General features: G+C 41.9%; 2 protein-coding genes across 2 annotated transcripts in view; both read left to right on the top strand.

Annotated features, from left to right (window-relative positions):
- LOC133520036 (uncharacterized) overlaps positions 1–2,179 on the top strand; it is a 40,827-nt gene extending 38,648 nt beyond the window's left edge. The window contains exons 4-5 of the mRNA XM_061854296.1: positions 624–805; positions 1,995–2,179. Of these exons, the coding sequence (XP_061710280.1) occupies positions 624–805; positions 1,995–2,125 (313 nt within the window). The 3' untranslated portion in view covers positions 2,126–2,179. The remainder of the gene's footprint in view (positions 1–623; positions 806–1,994) is intronic.
- LOC133520035 (GATA zinc finger domain-containing protein 14-like) lies at positions 2,004–20,611 on the top strand. Its single transcript, XM_061854295.1, has 13 exons — positions 2,004–2,072; positions 4,084–5,313; positions 5,970–6,098; positions 7,489–8,964; positions 10,857–11,162; positions 11,485–11,556; positions 12,232–12,645; positions 14,091–14,216; positions 15,045–15,098; positions 15,488–15,883; positions 17,079–17,393; positions 19,282–19,767; positions 20,319–20,611. The coding sequence occupies exons 2-13, from the start codon at positions 4,147–4,149 to the stop codon at positions 20,460–20,462; spliced, it is 5,085 nt and encodes a 1,694-aa protein (XP_061710279.1). The 5' UTR covers positions 2,004–2,072; positions 4,084–4,146; the 3' UTR covers positions 20,463–20,611.
- The last annotated feature ends 235 nt before the right edge of the window (positions 20,612–20,846 follow it).

Raw genomic sequence — 20,846 nt, 5'->3', positions numbered from 1 at the left:
AAATGTAATGCGACACCTCTTTTGATAATTATTGAATTAATGACAATGACAAACATAAAATTGACAATTGATGTTTTTTAAATAGCGATCAAACCTGCTTCTTCACAGATATGTTACAACTATGAAGGTTGAAACCCAATAGATATTCATTAGTTATTTTATCTTATCTGAAACGGCAATTGAAAAACATGTCTCATCACTAGGACTACCTTAATGCCATGAGCCCTCGATGTTTAGTAATGACCTATGTTAGGTATCTTGCCTTATTTAAATTGACTGATACGTGGCCATACTGCCCTAAAAAACTACATCGTAAAAATAAATTGAACCATAAATTTAATAACTTTAATTCAGATGTGTGACATTTACGAATTGTAATCTTAAGTTTTGAAGTTATAAATACATAGCAGTATGTGATCAAGCTATAATGCTGTCATATACATCATCTGATAGGGCATAAACTTTGTATAGAGATACCTAAAGTCAATCTTTTCTATTTACTTGCCTCTGCTTGGGAGAAAAAGCCGTAGTCCATAAATACTGCAGACAAGCACAATAAAACAATCTTATTCTTGGTGAATGACCAGATATAACCTCATATTTATACAATTTATCCTTTTCAGCTCTGTGGACAACAAACCGATCAAAGGCCAGATAATTCCGTACGACAAGTTGTACTTCCCGAAGGGATGCGGCCGCACGCCCGGCGGTGTTCCGGCCAAGCCGATACCGGTGCCCCCCCGCCCTCCGAAACCGCCCACCGACAGCACTGGTGGGGCCAGCCACCCTATACCCTCTAGACCTGGTGAGATTTTCTTTTTGAGAACAACGGTTGCATGAACCACATAACACACTTATTAACAATAATTTCCGTGTGTGTACGGAAATTATAATTTAGGAAGCATATTTATATAAAATTAAAGCGATTTGGTGTTACCGGTCCCAAACGAAAACACTTCATAGAATCAAAATGACAGTTTGTTTTTGGAAAAGTCACAAGTATCACCAGTTACGCGTCGGACATAAATGCTAATTGCAAATATTGGTTAGTACCTACTTATAATAAACTACCAAGGTGAATTGTGGTATTTCCATAACCAACAAAAAATAATAAACCGACAGCAAGAATGAACATAAAAAAACATATTCTTATCACTTCTAAAAACAATATGAAGGCGGGGACACTAACGCTAAAATATTTATGTTAAGAAATTTAGGCCGTTAGAGAGAGCGTACCGAAGAATAGGCAAACCTGGAAAGATATTCTACTTTTAATTAAAATAGGTCAACAAAATCTAAACACAAAAGATTTATTTTGGGACGAGTAGACAAAATATAAGTACATATATTACCTTCCACGTAAGTAGTTATTAACAACATCTAACGTAACGATATTCAAATTAGGCAACTTGACTCTTAAGTAGGTATTGGGTATCCAATTAATAAAACAGCGAAAAGGACAAGCAACACTTAGATTAAAAATTTCCGGAAAAAAGCCGGTCCAAAACAAGCGACAATTCCGGCCTTCAAGTAGATCAGTTAGTAACCCGATAGTCGAGAGTGATTAATAAAGTAAAAGTAAATAACTCGTCTAACTTTACCAGACCTCCCGGCTTAAGTGCCCGTTAGGCTGGCTTGTTGTCACCATTATTCATTTTTATACGTATAACAAGAACCAATTACAACAATCATTAAGTAAATAAAACCCCGTATTTATTGGCGTGTCGCTTTCTGTAAAGACAGATACCCTCTCTATAATGATGCAGAGAACGCCGTAAGTATTTTTTTTTTAACAATAATATGCTTCACGGAACAAGGATTTTTCAATACTGAAACCGATGTAGTTCTAAGTATCGGTATCGCCAATTTCAGTTGACTACAAATAATTACGTCTACTAGACTAACTCAAATATGCTACCTCCACCTACAAGAAACGTAGTCTCTAATATAGTCACAATGAGTTAAGAAAAAACTGAAAACTTGTCTAATTACAGGTGGTTCCGGCGGATACTACCCAGGCCAACCGGGCGCTCCCGGCGCTCCAGGCGCTCCAGGCGCTCCAGGCAGTCCTGGTAAGCACTTTGTTAAATATAAATCCTTGCTGATTGTAGAAATGGTAAATTAACTGTAATGTATGTTATCTCTTTTTAGTGCTATTATCCCCCCCCCCCCCCGTGTAAAAATAATAATTTTATGCCGACCTCATCGCCCCTGTTTATTAAAAAATATATCATTCATCTTTACATAAGATTTTGATCAGTCCAGGGTCTTAAAACCCACTCGGAAAGTAGATCTGCCACTAGAACATCTCTGGGAAAATAGGTTTACAAAGTATAATCTTAACATTGTGTATCTTCGTGATCTTACGTAACAACTATCAAAACTCCCTCCCACTCACTTTCAAGAAATACCCCTAAATCATCATACGAAATAAATGAATGGCGCCCTTGGTATGGAGAAAGTTTTATTCCCGAAGAAGGATAAGATAGCTATTCTCCCGGAGATCATTACGTAGAGAAAATCACGGGCAAAAGCTACTAGTGAGAAAAAGGGAAAACAAATAACGTGCCACGAAACGGGCTCATCTCATTATGACTTTCCAATGAGATCGTCAGTTGTTTTTTTTTTGGTGTAGCGCTAAGGCGCACGCGTTACCGCTCGAAAAGAGGTATAGGGTTAAAGCCGGCGTAGCTTTATTTAACGTTTATAAGCACATTGTAATATGACTACTTGACAAATATACTATCTTTATCTTTGAAGAACTTTATTCATTCCACATCATATATTTAACAAATGATTATCGATGAAGGAAAACAATGTGAGGTAAGTCTATATCAAGTCTCCAGTCATGTTGGGCTTCGTAGGGACCGTTAACATAGAAAGTATCCTGTCTTATTTCTAGTTAAAATCTATGCTCAATTTTAGAAAAATCAGTTCAGTTGCGTTTCCCTGACTGAGGAACAGATATCCAAAAACCTAAACATCCAAATTCAAATATCCAAACATACCAACTTTCACAATTATCTTAAGCACTAGGATCCGTTATTTCCGGATCAGATCTGTAAACTTACAGTCCTTGATATTTAATAACAAAATTACCATACTTGTCACTCGTTACTGAATTTGAGGAAACGAACTCATGGTCCGAGACTCTTCAAACTTAAGTATGCAAATTGAAAGTCACGTTTTCGAAAGTCATATTTTGTTATTTATTAGGTATCATATTGTATTCGCCTACGTGCCTTCAAGGAATGCCGATATTGCCGATCACAGCAGTCGTAAAGCCAAATTATAAGAAGATACTAGAATGTATGTCAATACATATAGTGTATTTTTTTGGTATTTAGCGAAATGTAAAAAAAAAAAAACATAATAAGGTTGGGCATGAATATTCATCAGAACAATTATTTAACTCGATGTATTAAAACTTGTACAGAATTTTTACTACGATATATTACTTATTCATCGTAAAAATCAAGCTACTATTATCGTGCTATTTTGCTAATTAGAATATATCGGCATTGCTATTACTTCGTCCTAGTAAAGAACCTAAAACGAGACGAAATGTTCAGCCATTTGAAGGTAGATGAAAACATTATGTAGGTACATTAAAAGAAAAATGGTAAAACCGGAACGAGATCCAGGCAGTTTTCTATTTGGTTGGTTAATTGACAAATGTATCAAGTTCCCGAAAATGTAAAAACACATTCTTTAGATTTATTTAACTACCTAAAGGAATAGAGTATATATAATAGTACATTACGATACAAGTGCGAAAAATAGGAAATTCGAAACGAGTGGCGATAAATTAAAACACGACCGAAGGGAGTGTTTTAAATCGACACGAGTTGCGAATTACCTATTCGCACATGTATCGTACAACGTTTTACAGTACATATGGCCCTTTAAATGTTCGACACAGTAACATAATATGCTAATTAACCGGACTAGTGCGGTAAAGTAGCACCATATGTACTGTAAATACCTATAGTAGTATTACATCAATAAGTGAGTATTATCTACATAATTACTCCTATTGTAAAAGTTCTTTACAATACTAATGATGACTCTTCTGCCCCCCAGGTGGTCCTGGTGGACCAGGAGGTCCTGGAGGCCCTGGTGGTCCAGGTGGCCCTAACGGCCCTAATGGCCCAGGAGGCCCTGGTGGTCCAGGTGGCCCTAACGGCCCTAATGGCCCAGGAGGCCCTGGTGGACCAGGTGGCCCTAATGGTCCAGGTGGACCAGGTGGCCCTAATGGCCCCAATGGACCAGGTGGAAGCGGATACTACCCCGGACAACCAGGACAACCAGGCACTCCAGGATCACCGGGCACCCCAGGAGGACCGGGTGGACCAGGCGGACCAGGTGGGCCAGGTGGCCCTAATGGACCCAATGGACCCGGTGGAAGCGGATACTACCCCGGAAAACCCGGACAACCAGGCACCCCCGGAACACCAGGATCACCGGGCACCCCAGGAGGACCAGGCGGCCCAGGCGGGCCAGGAGGCCCAGGTGGCCCTAATAGGCCGGGCGGAACCGGATTCTACCCCGGCCAACCTGGACAACCAGGACAACCAGGCACTCCCGGCACACCAGGATCACCAGGCACCCCAGGAGGACCGGGTGGACCAGGCGGACCAGGTGGACCGGGTAGCCCTAATGGACCCAATGGACCCGGTGGAAGCGGATACTACCCTGGACAACCCGGACAACCAGGCACCCCCGGAACACCAGGATCACCGGGCACCCCAGGAGGACCAGGCGGCCCAGGTGGGCCAGGAGGCCCAGGTGGCCCTAATGGGCCGGGCGGAAGCGGATACTATCCCGGCCAACCTGGACAACCAGGACAACCAGGCACTCCCGGCACACCAGGATCACCGGGCACCCCAGGAGGACCGGGTGGACCAGGCGGACCAGGTGGACCGGGTGGCCCTAATGGACCCAATGGACCCGGTGGAAGCGGATACTACCCTGGACAACCCGGACAACCAGGCACCTCTGGAACACCAGGATCACCCGGCACACCAGGAGGACCAGGCGGTCCGGGCGGACCAGGAGGCCCAGGTGGTCCTAATGGACCGGGCGGAAGCGGATACTATCCCGGACAACCCGGACAACCCGGCACGCCTGGAACACCAGGATCACCGGGCACTCCAGGAGGACCAGGCGGCCCGGGCGGACCAGGAGGCCCAGGTGGCCCTAATGGACCGGGCGGAAGCGGATACTACCCCGGAAAACCTGGACAACCCGGCACTCCCGGAACACCAGGATCACCTGGCACCCCAGGAGGACCAGGCGGACCAGGCGGACCAGGTATTATTAAATACCCAGTTAAATAATTTTCTTTTTAAAGGTATTACCTAACTGTCACGCAAATTCTTTCTAAAGTTCAAAGATTTAACAACATTACAATATAGTTTTTAACGCCTTATCTATATACGTAAATTCATATTACAGCTATGACTTTTCGAGCACAGACCGTAATCTGTCAAACAAAGCCATTCTCTCTTTTATGCAGTGCAGTTGGCTACCGAAAGAACGAGTTGTGTTTTGTGAGCGAAGTAAGAAGCCCGTTTAAAAAAAAACAGGGTTTACAAAAATAGTGGGGGTATCGTATTCTGATTAGGGAAATATAGTATTTTTTTTTCCACTTGAAAATGTAGAAGTGTGTCGACTTGTCCCATATTTTTTTTATGGTAAAAAAAAATATGGGACAAGTCGTTCAAGTCGGCTACCCCTTCATAAAAAGCCCAAATTTTTTTCCGTCAAAAAATTTTTCTTCTACTTTTTTGCAATTAGAACACGATACCGAATATGCCCTTAAATAGATCTTCACTATTTTTCTTACACCTTGTATATGGTACGAATTCATGTACCGACTAGAAAACTTCCAAAACCAGTGATAGAAATAAGAAAAAACAAAATTATCACAGCAATTTTTATTAACAAATAATCTTGTTTCATTTTAGGCGGTCCTTCTGGCCCAGGTGGACCGAGCCGTCCTCCAGGGTCCCCCGGACAACCTGGTGCTCCGGGTAGCCCAGGATCTCCGGGCACTCCGGGAGGACCGGGAGGCCCAGGAGGCCCAGGCGGACCAGGTACGTTTATATGTTAATATTATAAGAATATGAAATAATTTATTCGTAAACACAAGCACAAAAGACAAATATGGAAACTCGAAAGGTGCCACAAAATAGCCTCATCTCAACATAATGCTGGTGACTTCCAGCGCTGACCTTCCATCAGACAAATATACGTTATCAAACAACAGTTAGTTTAGGTCACAAACGCTACGTAACCGCAAGATTGGGTGGGCCCTCTAGAATTAGAGGTGTGACTGGATGCAGTCCCACATCGTTAGGAAAACAGATTAGTTCAGGTTCACTTAGCTTAGCTCTGAGCGGACTGGGATCCGAAGCAATAGAGCAAGTGATACTGATTACTCATAAACACTAGGAGAATTAGATCGATTATGAATGCAGAAGGTTAAGCGTACTTCCAGACCAGAGGCCGTCGGTTCGAACCCGGGCTCGTACCAATAAATTGCTCTAAACTTATGTACTTTTACCAAATGTTATCTGTATTTCACGTTTCTCGGTGAAGGAAAATTCGCTAAGAAACCGAGCTGATTTCAATATTCGAGCCAGATCCATGTTAGGTCAGTATCAATTATAATATGATACTGATCTAACATAGATCTGATATCATTCCAGTATGTGATGGTTCCAATCTCCTTTAGAGGACCTGCTTAATTACGCATTATGTCAATGTCAACCTTCAACCAAAAAAATCACTTGACAGTTTTGACACTGACATATTGGACTGAGATCTAATACTCGTAACTAAAACTCGAATTCGAGAACATCACTTTTGACACTGACAGATCAGTATCATATTGGAATGGGATTTAGTAACTAAAACTCGAATTGGTCTGTAAGTCTTCAGAAATAATTGTCAGAATTAAAAGATATTTACTTTTAAAATTAAATTATTATTAACATCTTACTCTTATAGGCTAGTATAGAAGTGGCGCGACAAAATCTCGCCCGCGAGATAGACTGCCCGTCCCTCTTCAATTAATACAGTTAGAAAAAAGCGGGCGAGATACTGTCGCGCCTCTCCTGTGTTAAGCCTACCGCCCTTAAGTTGAAATGAGTCAGTAAAAATAACATTTTATACTTATATCAAAAGTACCAATTAAATAGATTATGTTTATATGAAGAGTTAATATTAATGAACTTACTACGTTCAGGTCAGTGAAAATTAATAATACATACAATACTTACATGATTACAACTACCACTGTGACATGACCACTCACTCACGTTCTATCGTAACTATTAACTCACAAAAACTAAATCATTCATTAATTGAAACTACCTACTCACTTTACGCCTTTACACATTATTCGTTTCATTTATATTTAATAGCACAAAATGCAAATAGCGTTTTTGTACAAAACATATCATTTCTCATTTACGCAATCAGGATACCCCGGTCAGCCAGGAAAACCAGGACAGCCAGGATACCCAGGACAACCCGGCCAACCCGGTAAACCAGGACAACCTGGATACCCAGGACAACCCGGACAACCTGGATACCCAGGACAGCCCGGCCAACCCGGTAAACCTGGACAACCAGGATACCCAGGACAGCCCGGACAACCAGGATACCCAGGACAACCCGGACAGCCTGGACATCCAGGACTTCCCGGTCAATCAGGACAACCAGGATACCCAGGACAACCCGGAAAGCCTGGACACCCAGGACAACCCGGTCAACCCAGTAAACCAGGACAACCAGGATATCCAGGACAACCCGGTCAACCTGGATACCCAGGACAACCCGGCCAACCTGGTAAGCCAGGACAATCAGGACAGCCAGGATACCCAGGACAACCCGGCCAACCCGGTAAACCAGGACAACCTGGATACCCAGGACAACCCGGACAACCTGGATACCCAGGACAGCCCGGCCAACCCGGTAAACCTGGACAACCAGGATACCCAGGACAGCCCGGACAACCAGGATACCCAGGACAACCCGGACAGCCTGGACACCCAGGACTTCCCGGTCAACCAGGACAACCAGGATACCCAGGACAACCCGGAAAGCCTGGTCAACCCGGCCAACCTGGTACACCAGGACAACCAGGATACCCCGGACAACCCGGAGAACCAGGATACCCAGGACATCCTGGACAACCAGGATACCCTGGACAGCCAGGACAACCCGGTCAACCAGGGTACCCAGGACAACCTGGGCAGCCAGGCCAGCCTGGATACCCAGGACAACCCGGACAGCCAGGCCAACCTGGATACCCAGGAAAACCCGGACAGCCAGGATACCCAGGACAGCCCGGTAAACCAGGACAACCAGGATACCCCGGACAACCCGGAGAACCAGGACAGCCTGGACAGCCAGGATACCCCGGACAGCCAGGACAACCCGGTCAACCAGGATACCCAGGACAACCTGGGCAGCCAGGCCAACCTGGATACCCAGGACAACCCGGACAGCCAGGCGAACCTGGATACCCAGGACAACCCGGTCAACCAGGATACCCAGGACAACCTGGGCAGCCAGGCCAGCCTGGATACCCAGGACAACCCGGACAGCCAGGCCAACCCGGATACCCAGGACAACCCGGACAGCCAGGATACCCAGGACAACCCGGTAAACCAGGACAACCAGGATACCCCGGACAACCCGAACAACCAGGATACCCAGGACAGCCAGGATACCCTGGACAGCCAGGATACCCCGGACAGCCAGGACAACCCGGTCAACCAGGATACCCAGGACAACCAGGGCAGCCTGGCCAGCCTGGATACCCAGGACAACCTGGGCAGCCTGGCCAGCCTGGATACCCAGGACAACCCGGACAGCCAGGATACCCAGGACAACCGGGACAACCAGGATATCCAGGACAACCAGGACAACCAGGATATCCAGGACAGCCAGGTACTTCATTTTTATTAAAATATTGAAGAAAAACGGTTACATGTTTCGAACCTATCGGGGGTCCTTCCTGAGGCTTCAGTGCTCGCGACGGCTGTGCTCCGTGCAATGCGCGCAATAATTCACGTGAGTATAACCATTTTTCTTTAAACATTTTATAATATCTGACCGCCATCGGCAAAACGTGGCACTTTTTTGCTTGCCATAAGAACGCCTCGACAGGTTATGCATATAAAGGTACAACATACAAGCAAAGCCGATTTCGCTGGCCGTGGTCACATATATCTCATGAAAGTTTAATTTCGGCCATTTTTATTATTAAAACTACAGTTTAACAAATCATGCCTGAAGCGACCTGAAATCGTAGTAAGACAGTTTTGTTAGTGCCACCACAACCGTCAAAATTAAATTGGTTATATGGGGTGTGTGGTTTATGGTGGTGTTGTTCGGTGTCCAGTCGCTACAGGCTTGACTTATAAATAATTACTTCCAGACGAACATTCTTTCCGATTTAATTAATTTAGTACCTCATTCATACAGTCATGCTGATTATTTGTACATTCGTTTACATTATCAATATTGGTTGTGGTTATTTCGTTCTTAACTAATTTCAGCCAGCGAAAGTTTATTATCAATCGCTGTTTCAGGCAACTTTTTTCTAAATAAAAAAATAATATGCTCAAATGCAGCCTTAAAATAAATGGATATAAGAGAAATGGGCGGATAAGATTGAACAAAACTGGTTTCATTTAGGTGAAATGAAATAATACCTTCTTATATTTAATAATCTAGAGTTATGATCCAAATAACGAATAATTGTTCCATAAAATAGAGAAAAATGTTAAGAGCTTCATATTCAATTTCCGATACCTACCTATATATTAATTTATTTTGTAACTTTGACTCTGTTTAGGTAAAATTCGTTGGTCCGATTAGATTGCTAAAATGAATTTAATTGCCTTATTTTCGTAGCTTTCCCTATAAAGGTTCAAATTTTAATCACCAGCCATAGTCTGCGTAGTGGTTTTGTGGTCATACTGAACAAATTTATTATGGGACCACTGGGACCAGTGCAGAAATCGCAAAAAAAAATTGGCTGTCTCATAGAAATCAGCGGTATCACATGAGCCGGAATGTATGAAACAGTCAAATTTTATAATTAAAAGTTGTTCAGTATTACTTATATAATCACTACGCAGAGTATGGCTGGTGATTAAAATTTCACCCCTGTCGCCGAGACGCCTTTAAGGAAACTAAATTAATGCTAATTCTTCTACACTTTGCAATGAAGAACCACACTAGATTTGTCAGTTTTGCTTTGCGACGGTAATTATTTATAGAAAGAAGAATAGAATAGAAATGAATAGAAAAAAATTTATCATGATTACGTCCCAAAAATTCATGGCGTTGGAGAATCTGCAACCTTATTAAGTAAATAGAAAATTGACATTGTCTTCTGCTGCCCACTACCAGTTTACGTACTCACCCTTGCACGTCTGAGAGTTTGAAGGTGAGGAGTTTGCAACCATGTAGCCATAAATCAGAATTAAACTTGACATTAAGACTTTGCGACAATTAACATGGCGTTGCAGTGCTACCCTTTGTAGTTCACCTACGCTTATAGCAGAGATACGCGTTTTAGGCCGACTTGATCGATCCTAAAACGCGGTGCAACTTGACAATGTCATCCCAGAATTGAGGCTATCAGTTTTGACTGTCCGAACTACTTACATGAATGTTTCTTTTATTTATTTTTTACCGAACTACTTCATAAATCAGTTACTTTTGTAAAAAAAAGCAATAGTATCTTGAATACAAACAATTTTTTTTAGCTCACTGATGCCAAAACCACATGTATATACTAACACTTCTAACGAAACTTTGTTATGAATCAGGGCAACCCGGAAAGCCAGGACAACCAGGCCAGCCCGGACAACCCGGAGGACCCAGCCAGCCAGGTCAACCCGCACAACCAGGATACCCAAGCCAACCTGGAGGACCCAGCCAACCTGGTACACCTGGAAAGCCCGGACAACCAGGACAACCTGGAACACCCGGACAACCAGGACAACCCGGACACCCAGGACAACCCGGACAGCCCGGAGGACCTGGCCAACCGGGATACCCAGGTCAACCAGGACAGCCCGGCGGGCCAGGACAACCTGGATACCCAGGAAAACCTGGTCAACCAGAAAAACCAGGTACTTCAGTGACGTATCTACAACACATTCGATAGTCTGACTAAGCTAACTCTGCGCTGCACAAACACCGAAGTGACAGAAAGTGTCACAATAACTACCGAACCTGATCTCAAAATTTCACATGAATCGGTTGAGAAATGAGACCTTCTTAATTACAATTATAAGAGAAAAATTTACGGATCGAAATTTCCTTCTCACTCGACTAAAACAGTTCTCAACTCCAATATTTAATAAATTTCAACAAAGTTATGTGAGGAACTATTTATATTACTCCTAATTAAAAGCTATAATCTATATATTTATATAAATTCTATAATTCTAGGACAACCAGGACAGCCCGGCGGACCAGGTCAGCCTGGATACCCAGGTCAACCCGGTCAACCAGGAAAACCAGGTACTTCAACGATGTACTGATCGCTTCTTTATTGCTAACAGAATGCGAGTGAAGGCCGTTTTAAACACCAGCTTAGCTACTTCTGCTTCTGGCGCCAATTAACTACGAAAATAAAAGAATTAAATTAATTTTAGAAAATCTTACACAAATCGACCTAGTCCCACATTAAGCTCAATAAGGCTTATGGTGTGGGTTCTGGACATTGATATGATATAATTGACACCGTAAAATGTGATTTACTTTTAAAATGCTCATAATCAGAAGCCGTTAAATTCATTCAATCGTTTTACTAAAGCTACAAACGCTGTTCATGACTAAAGATCGACGAATTGTAGAATTCTATTTTTAATATTCACGTATGACAATCGACATTATTATACATGAATACTTCACCAGGAAGCCTAGCCAAGTAACAATCGTTAATACAAAACGCCAATAGATACTTCAATAATGTATAGAAAAAAAATACATGACTTCGTTTGCATCTATATTTTTTTTTTACTTTTCGATCAGCATTTGTCGATGGTAATCGATTGTCAATTTGGCTATGATCCCTGATGGTCTCATCAGAGATAAGCCCATTTCTTTAAACTTCTCGTCTTTTATTAACGTTTTTCTGTTGATGAATAAGCTATATCTGTTTGTGATAGTTTTCTAAGTCGTTTACAATTTCAGGACAACCCGGCCAACCAGGAGGTTCAGGTCAGCCAGGGCAGCCAGGTAAACCTGGTAAACCCGGTCAACCCGGACAGCCAGGACAACCCGGTTATCCTGAACAACCAGGACAACCCGGATACCCAGGACAACCAGGGCAACCAGGGGGATCTGGACAGCCTGGACAACCTGGATACCCTGGACAACCAGGACAGCCCGGTCAGCCTGGACACCCGGGACAACCAGGACAGCCCGGTCAGCCTGGACACCCGGGACAACCAGGACAACCTGGACAACCGGGACAACCTGGATACCCTGGACAGCCCGGTCAGCCTGGCCACCCAGGACAACCCGGATACCCAGGACAATCAGGACAACCCGGAGGACCTGGTCAGTCCGGAGAACCTGGTCAACCAGGACAACCCGGAACACCAGGTAAATTATCTGCGTGTCAACAGTATGATTATCTTAGATATTTTTCCGGTTGCATGTTATAGGACGGTTATAGAATTCTGAGGTGACATGCTTGCGAGCCCCCTGCACCCCCCTTAACGGCATGGACGGAAACGCCGCAGGGGAGGTTAGTGGGTATTCTCCTCCTCCCCCTCTGAATAGCAGAGGGGGTTATGGAAGGAGCGAGTCCCACATACCGCCCCCCCAATGGGCTTCCCTCGCCCGGGGGGCGATGATGCGTAAATGCATTCACCCCTGCGATACAAAAAAAAAAAAAAAAAAAAAAAAAAAAAAAAAAAAAAAAAAAAAAAAAAAAAAAAAAAAAAAAGGACGGTTATAGACTAGTACTTTTTTCTGTGCGTATATGCTCGTTTCGGCGTTACGCGCTTACATACTTTCTAAATTTGGTCTATACGCGTCTATACGCGCTTCCAAAAAATATAAAATGCTAGTGTGAAACCGCATTTTTAAAGTTTTTTTTTTTTTCGCTAGAAATTCAAACCTACTTAAAGGGTTTGGTAAAATTTAAACCTACCTATACCTAGTCGGTCACTAAGTTCTGTTGCTAGGTTTTCAACTGATTAAGTATAAAATAGAGCTTAAAATAAATAAAAAAAGTTTAGGCACAGTTTGATAGCTTATTTTGTAATGATCAGAACATGGTACAATAAATAAATAATAAAAAATTCACATTTAAAATTGACACGACAATTTATGGTAATCCTTGGAAAGCTCCAGATTGCCTGAATACGTAAACACGTGGTCAATGTATGAATGAAAATTTACAAAAGTGTACATGACTTTACAAAACTGTGTCCAATGCAATCTTGCAACTTTGCCAGAAGGTTCAATTGCTTGTTTTAATGAGGCCTCAATACTACCGCAAATTTTGTGACCATCATTTTTTTTACTAGTTTATACCTAAAATATTCCCCTATCGTCCCCCGAATCGCATACTTTTCAATTTCACACGAAAACGTATAGATTTAAAAAATGGTGCAGAAGACAGGCTTGGGAAACTATGTAGACTCTGTATTTAATCAAAGAAACCCATGTAAACTATATATAAAATTAAAGATGAATAATAAAGCTATCGAATTGTTCAAGGCTGATACATCCTTAATATGATTAGAAATAAATAGCATTTAAAAACGACATAAACAGGAAGCGTATTTTTGACGTGTTTTTTACGCCATTTTTCCGAGTGCTATAAGAAATTTTGCAAACCTTAACATTTATATAGTAAATAAGCTTTACAACTTAATACTTAAAAATTGCTACCTATTTCCTTTTATTCCGTGAAAATTCTGGTAACAGGACTTAGTCACCAATGTATAAGAGCAACTGACGATTTAATTTAGTTTTCTAATCAATTATTCAGTTAATAGTTCAGGTGCACATGAACTCATATTATTCTTGTGATTCAGGTCAGCCCGGTCAACCTGGATATCCAGGACAACCAGGTCTACCTGGACAGCCCGGACAGCCTGGATATCCAGGCGGCTCCGATCAAACCGGACACCCAGGACAACCTGGTCAGCCAGGAAAACCGGGTACAGTTTATTTTTATACTTTTAAAATAAGAGTAAGAAACATACAAAGGTGTAACAAAAATAATGGGGATCCCCATTTAACGGCATATTTGGTACTTCTACTTTTCCTTAATCAAGAAAAAAGAAAGAAATCACAGAAAGAACCATGAAGTATAGAAAGAGTTGTGCCTTTTTATTAACACTCAACGGCTTAAAACAATTAGATGAAAAGAAACTTGTAGAACTGACATGTGAACACAAATAATGTACTTGTACCTACAGTCAGTTGCAAAGATACCTAGTTGACCATCCCCTGCATAAAGTTTGTTTGTTTGGGGAGTCAAGCCTACTATGTGCAAGTGTGCAGCTGTAAATAATCCCATTTGTCTACTCAAGCATAAGGCGAAGCTAAACCCTGACGCTGGTTTTCTGCGAAGATTACGCATAAGATCACTTTCTTACGATATTGTGCTGTGATTTGTCTCTAAATTGGTTTTTCTTAACCTTGTAACCGCCGTAGACTGATCTATAAGACACAATAAACAGCTAATTTCGCCGTAGTCTGATAAATAAGACAAAACTTCGTGTAACTTCGTACCGGCGGCGACACGAGCACGCTCGATTAAAAATTATAAGTGGTTAAAAGGTTTAACAAATTGGATACGAATAATTTATATTACAAAAGTGGAAATATTCAAAATCATAAGTCGTAATTAAAAAATTAAAACATTCTTTATCAATAAAATCACCGATTGCTTTACCTCTACTTTTTAAAAATGTGATTCGCATCATTTCTTCCAATCTGTATCCGGCGGACTTTGGTAACACTTTGTTTTTTTTTTAATCTAGGACAACCCGGTCAACCGGGAGGCCCAGGTCAACCAGGACAGCCAGGACAACCAGGCACGTTTTTCATTTTAAATAATTAATAAAACTAGTGTCGACACAAACTCAATAGGACAACACACGGCACTTTTCTGTTAATTTAAATGTATTATTATTAAAATAATACATTTAAAATATAGAATAAATAAATAAAAAATGTTAGACGAAATAATCCGAATATAGTTCGGCAGTGCAGTCAAGGTATCGACACGGACAAAATGTCAAAACCATATCTATATTGATATTTAATATTTGACTTTACCTTATGATTTTGAAACATCCTTAATAACAAAAGCTTCCAAACTTCCCGAGATACAATTTATGTCAGCGTAACACCCAGGTCAATTATTTCGATCAAAGCTGTTTTGTGTTTTTTCCTTCTGTATTAATAATTTTATATTATCTAGGACACCCAGGAGAGCCCGGACAACCCGGTTACCCAGGACACCCCGGACACCCCGGACAACCTGGTCAGCCTGGTCAACCAGGTTACCCAGGACACCCCGGACAGCCTGGTCAGTCTGGTCAACCAGGTCACCCAGCACAACCCGGACAGCCAGGATACCCAGGTCAACCCGGTCAACCAGGAGGCCCGGGCCAACCAGGATACCCAGGACAACCCGGCCAGCCAGGTCAACCTGGGCACCCAGGACAGCCTGGACAACCTGGGCAGCCAGGACATCCGGGAGAACCCGGACAGCCAGGAGGCCCCGGTCAACCAGGATACCCTGGACAACCAGGCCAGCCTGGCCACCCAGGACACCCGGGTCAACCTGGACAGCCTGGTCAGCCAGGACAACCAGGTACTTATCGTTTAAAAATAGAACTAGAACTCTAAGATCCCTTTATACAACCAGGGCAATTGCAACTAGAGGTGCGACGAATATTCGGCATCTCTAATTTTTAAAGTATGTAGGTGTATTTGCAATAAATAATGCAATTCCTCTTTCACTTTTTTACAAACTGAACAACATCCTATTTCCTAAAATCCTCAACTTTGCTGGCAGTACTGGAAAATCTTTGTTTTTTTGCTTTGTAAGTTCATCTGATTTTATATGTATGTATGTATACGTAAGTATATCTTTTTCATCAGACTTGCTCGAAATAGATCTTATTTCAGGTGTGCTGAAGGACAAAGGCCTATTTTGTTCCCGCGGGAGTTATCGATTGTGAAAAAAAAGCTATAACTCCCTTAGGGAGTTCTAGCTTTTTCTTTCATTATGTCACTTATTCATACAAACCAAGTAGCATAAACGAGTTTTACTTTTAAAATACTGACGTTTATAATTTAATATTTTTGTTTATGTTTAAAATTATTTAATTTGATTAATTTAACTGCCATTTAAAATATTTTTACATAATTTTCAATCGTGGCTGAATGCCGAATGGGTCTGTGCCTTCGATGCCTCACCTGCCAAGAAATTGCAAAATGGCGGACGAATGTTTGATATGTCACCGTTTTTAAGAATTATTTTACTTAAAATTTAGTTTTTTCTTCGCAAGTTTGATGAAAAACATTGTGTGTAACTCCGGGGGTAAGAATATTGCAAACTCTGGTCTTTTTTTAAATTACCACCCTCGTGTCCAAATTTTCACTTACCCCCCTCGTTGTACAATGTACTATTGTATCAATATTATTTATATATTATATTTATGTTTATATTTTTCTTATTATTGTGTTCGTACAGGTACCTAATTGTATCATCTATACCACATGTTTTTGCAACGCTTACAACTTATCTGCTTTGCCTAAAGGTTGACTGGTGGAGAATGCCTTATGGCATTAAGTTCGCCTTTTGTACATTGTGTTTCCTTATGTACTATAAAGATTAAAATAAATGAATAATAAATATACACGTACCCTATTTCCGTACCTACGACCAACCAGGGCAATTGCAACCTTTTTAGTGTAGTTGTATTTGCAACGCATTTCCTTATATTTCCTTTTCCTTTTTCACTTTTTTTTACAAACTAACGGAACAACACCTAATTTCCTAGGACACCCCGGACAGCCAGGACAACCTAGTCAGCCAGGTGGTCCCGGTGAACATGGGCAACCAGGACAACCCGGACAACCTGGACACCCAGGACAAGCCGGCCAACCAGGCAGCCCCGGTCAACCTGGATACCCTGGACAACCAGGACAGCCCGGACAACCTGGAACCCCAGGACAACCAGGTCAACCAGGCGGTTCCGGCCAACCTGGATACCCTGGAGAGCCCGGGCAACCAGGACAACCCGGCCTACCAGGTGGTCCCGGTCAACCTGGATACCCAGGACAACCAGGCCAACCCGGTCATCCAGGACAACCAGGTACTTATCGTTTTAAAATAGAACTAACTCTAATATCCCTATGAATATTACTAGTACAAACTTTAATTCTGACAATAATCTACTATGGTGATGTGCGTTATACCTTTAAATGAGCAATTCTTGTATATTTATATATATATATTTTTTTTTTGGGGATCTCGGAAACGGCTCTAAGGATTTCGATGAAATTTTCTATATGGAGGTTTTCGGGGGCGAAGAATCGATTTAGCTAGGTCTTATCTCAGGGAAAACTCGCATTTCTGGGTTTTTATATGTTATCGGAGCAAAGCTCGGTTTCCCAGATATTTCGGACTTAAATGAGGAGCTCGTTGACAAATTGGATCGTTTAATGGGTCAATCCACATAACTCGGACACGACAAGGAAAAAATAATGTATTGTAATAATAATGTTTTTGAACGTAAAATAAACAAATAAGGGTAGAAGTAGTAGGGTAAGCCGTCTATTACTGGTTACCTTATACTAAAATGGCTAAAATAAGAATTATGTTTATTTATTTACAATTCAAGTAAAGTAAATAACTATCGTTCTGAAGATTAACTTAGATTGTGTGTTTAGTAAACAGAATTCCTTTTAGTATAAGGTGGCCAGTAATTGGAGGGTGGCCAGGAATAGAGGGTTTACCCTAATTATATGACATTAAGTCAATCGTTATCAATATTCGTCAGTGTCCGTGCTGCTGTGAAAGCAATCAAAAACGTAAAAGAAGTAGTCACGAATATTAGAAATTAGACAAATTTATACTCAAATAAGAGGTAATTAAACCTTATTTATCTCTTGACGCGTTAGTTTAATTGCAATGCAAGATGCATATTGCATTGCAAAGAAAATAAAATTGCGTGTTATTGCGTAACGCAAGTTAAGCAAAAAACAATATTTTCATTTTCTGTACTGCAATTTTGTACAAGTGTCATTTGGCACTTCAACACAACAACATAGAGATTTTGTCATCCTCGACTTTATTTCCCAGATATTACAGAAAATCTTTTTTAAATATGGTCTAAGTTTGATTATTGATGTTATTGTTTTGTTATTTTGTAATAATTATTTCATTCAAATATCAAACGGAAATCAATAAACGTATAAGGTGAAAAACCCCGCGTTCATTTCATGTAACGCGAGACACTGAGTTATTTTCCACTTTTTTGTTTAATTAATTTATTAGAGGTAAAGTATTTTTATTTATTATTGACACTAAGGTCCTGTGTGATATCATTATCAACTTTTCGATATAGGCAGCAAAAAAATGAAAATATACGACATGATCGTCACGTATAGTGACTATGAAGTAATGCGAGTCACTATGGATTGACCTTAATGAATAATTGTAGGTATTCGTTTTGTTTTCTGTCAGCGTAAATACGAGTACCATCGTGTCTCCTCATTCGGCTCTAAACTTGGCTAGTTTCCTATTCGTATTCGGCGCAACATTCGCATGCCCTGCAACTCCCTTGCCTGCACGTCGCTGCCTCTTTTCTGTTCTTATCGACCCTCAGTCTCCCGAATATCTAAAATCTTTCTTCCACTACTATGGTGTCTCTCATGTCCGCCAGCTTCACACTTCTGGCAATCTATCTCTGTCTATCAGTGTTGGCCGAACGTTTAAATCCTTAAGTGAGCACTTTGCTGGCAGTACTGGATAATCTTAGTGTCTCTGCTTTGTAAGTTCATCTGATTTTATATCTATACATGTATATGTAAGTATATGTATTAAAGTAAAGTAAAATAAAAAGTAATATTTCAGTACCTACGATCAACCAGGGTAATCGCAACATTTCTGATGTAGTTGTATTTGCAATGCATTTCCTTATAATGCAATTCCTTTTTCACTTTTTTTACATACTAACTGAACAACAACTTATTTCCTAGGACACCCCGGACAGCCAGGACAACCTGACCAGCCTGGTGGTCCCGGTGAACATGGGCAACCAGGGCAGCCCGGAAAACCAGGACAACCCGGACAACCTGGGCACCCAGGACCAGCCGGCCAACCAGGCAGCCCCGGTCAACCTGGATACCCCGGACAACCCGGACAGCCCGGACAACCTGGAACCCCAGGACAACCAGGCGGCTCCGGCCAACCTGGACACCCTGGACAGCCCGGGCAACCAGGACAACCCGGCCAACCAGGTGGTCCCGGTCAACCTGGATACCCTGGACCACCTGGCCAGCCAGGTGGTCCCGGCCAACCTGGACAGCCCGGGTACCCAGGACAACCTGGCCAACCAGGTGGTGCCGGTCAACCAGGATACCCCGGACAACCTGGCCAACCAGGTGGTCCCGGTCAACCTGGACACCCTGGACAACCCGGCCAACCAGGAGGCCCCGGTCAGGCAGGTCAACCAGGATACCCAGGTAAATTTCTACATACTAGTAATGTGCATTTTTGCAAGCTATAATTTGAACAGCGACTCATGTCATAGGCTGTTTTTCATTCAATTCAAAATAAGCTATCAGTTTCAAGTTATCATTTGATTTATGATTAAAAGTTTCATGCCAGAGTATACGTAAGTTCAAAAAATTAAATTCATGCCATTAAACATTTTTTATTAAAAATGGTATATTCCGTTACTTTTTTTGGCAAAATTATTTAATATATAATAATAATAACAATATAATAATCGTAAATAATACAGAATGTTTTTTTTTAACAAGCAGATATGTCTGCGAGCGATACTCCAAATTTTATATTAAAGGAATGAGGTATTTTTTTGGTTAAGAGTAACGCACGGATTGCGGAGGTTACAGGTTCATATTCTGCCGGAAGCGCAACTTTTTAATTTTTTCCCCGTATTCCAAATATAAAATTTGGAATACAAAATGAAAAATAAAGTTTTTTAAAAATAATTGCTATATCAGTGGGCTTATTAGAAGACGTATATTAACATAAGCATGCTATATTACAGATTCAGTTGGCGAACCTACCGGCACTGGAGTACAGCCTCCATCACAGCCTCCACCGGGCGCCCAAATGCCGCCATTCCCAATCTACGTCATCCCTTACCCGCTGCCCATCGTCCCGAGCCCTGGACAGTGCCCGTGTTATTTAGTAAACCCCGGCAATGACTCTACTGCCGTCTCTCAACCTCAACCTCAGCAACCTCAACCACCTAACCAAGGCGGATACTACGCTCCTTACGGAATCATCGGCTTTGTTCCCGTCGTATTCGTCCCGTACTGCCCAGGCAATAACACCGATATGAGCTCCGCACAGCAGAACTTCCCTAACGCAGTACCCGTCCCTTACAACTGCGGACAGTGCCAGGCCAACCAGAATCTTTACCGCTACTTCGGCAGACTCGGAGGAGCGCGAAGTGCGACAGAATTTAAGGAAATCAAATCCCTTGCGGAGCTAGAACACCTTATTAAAAAACAGATTAAGCCGATGAAGAAAAGCCTTCCGCGGATAGCGGCTCATCCGAAGATTCTAGAAG

This window comes from Cydia pomonella, chromosome 7, assembly GCF_033807575.1.
Source record: "Cydia pomonella isolate Wapato2018A chromosome 7, ilCydPomo1, whole genome shotgun sequence".
Lineage (NCBI taxonomy): Eukaryota > Metazoa > Arthropoda > Insecta > Lepidoptera > Tortricidae > Cydia > Cydia pomonella.
This window is presented reverse-complemented; position numbering and strand designations above follow the sequence as displayed.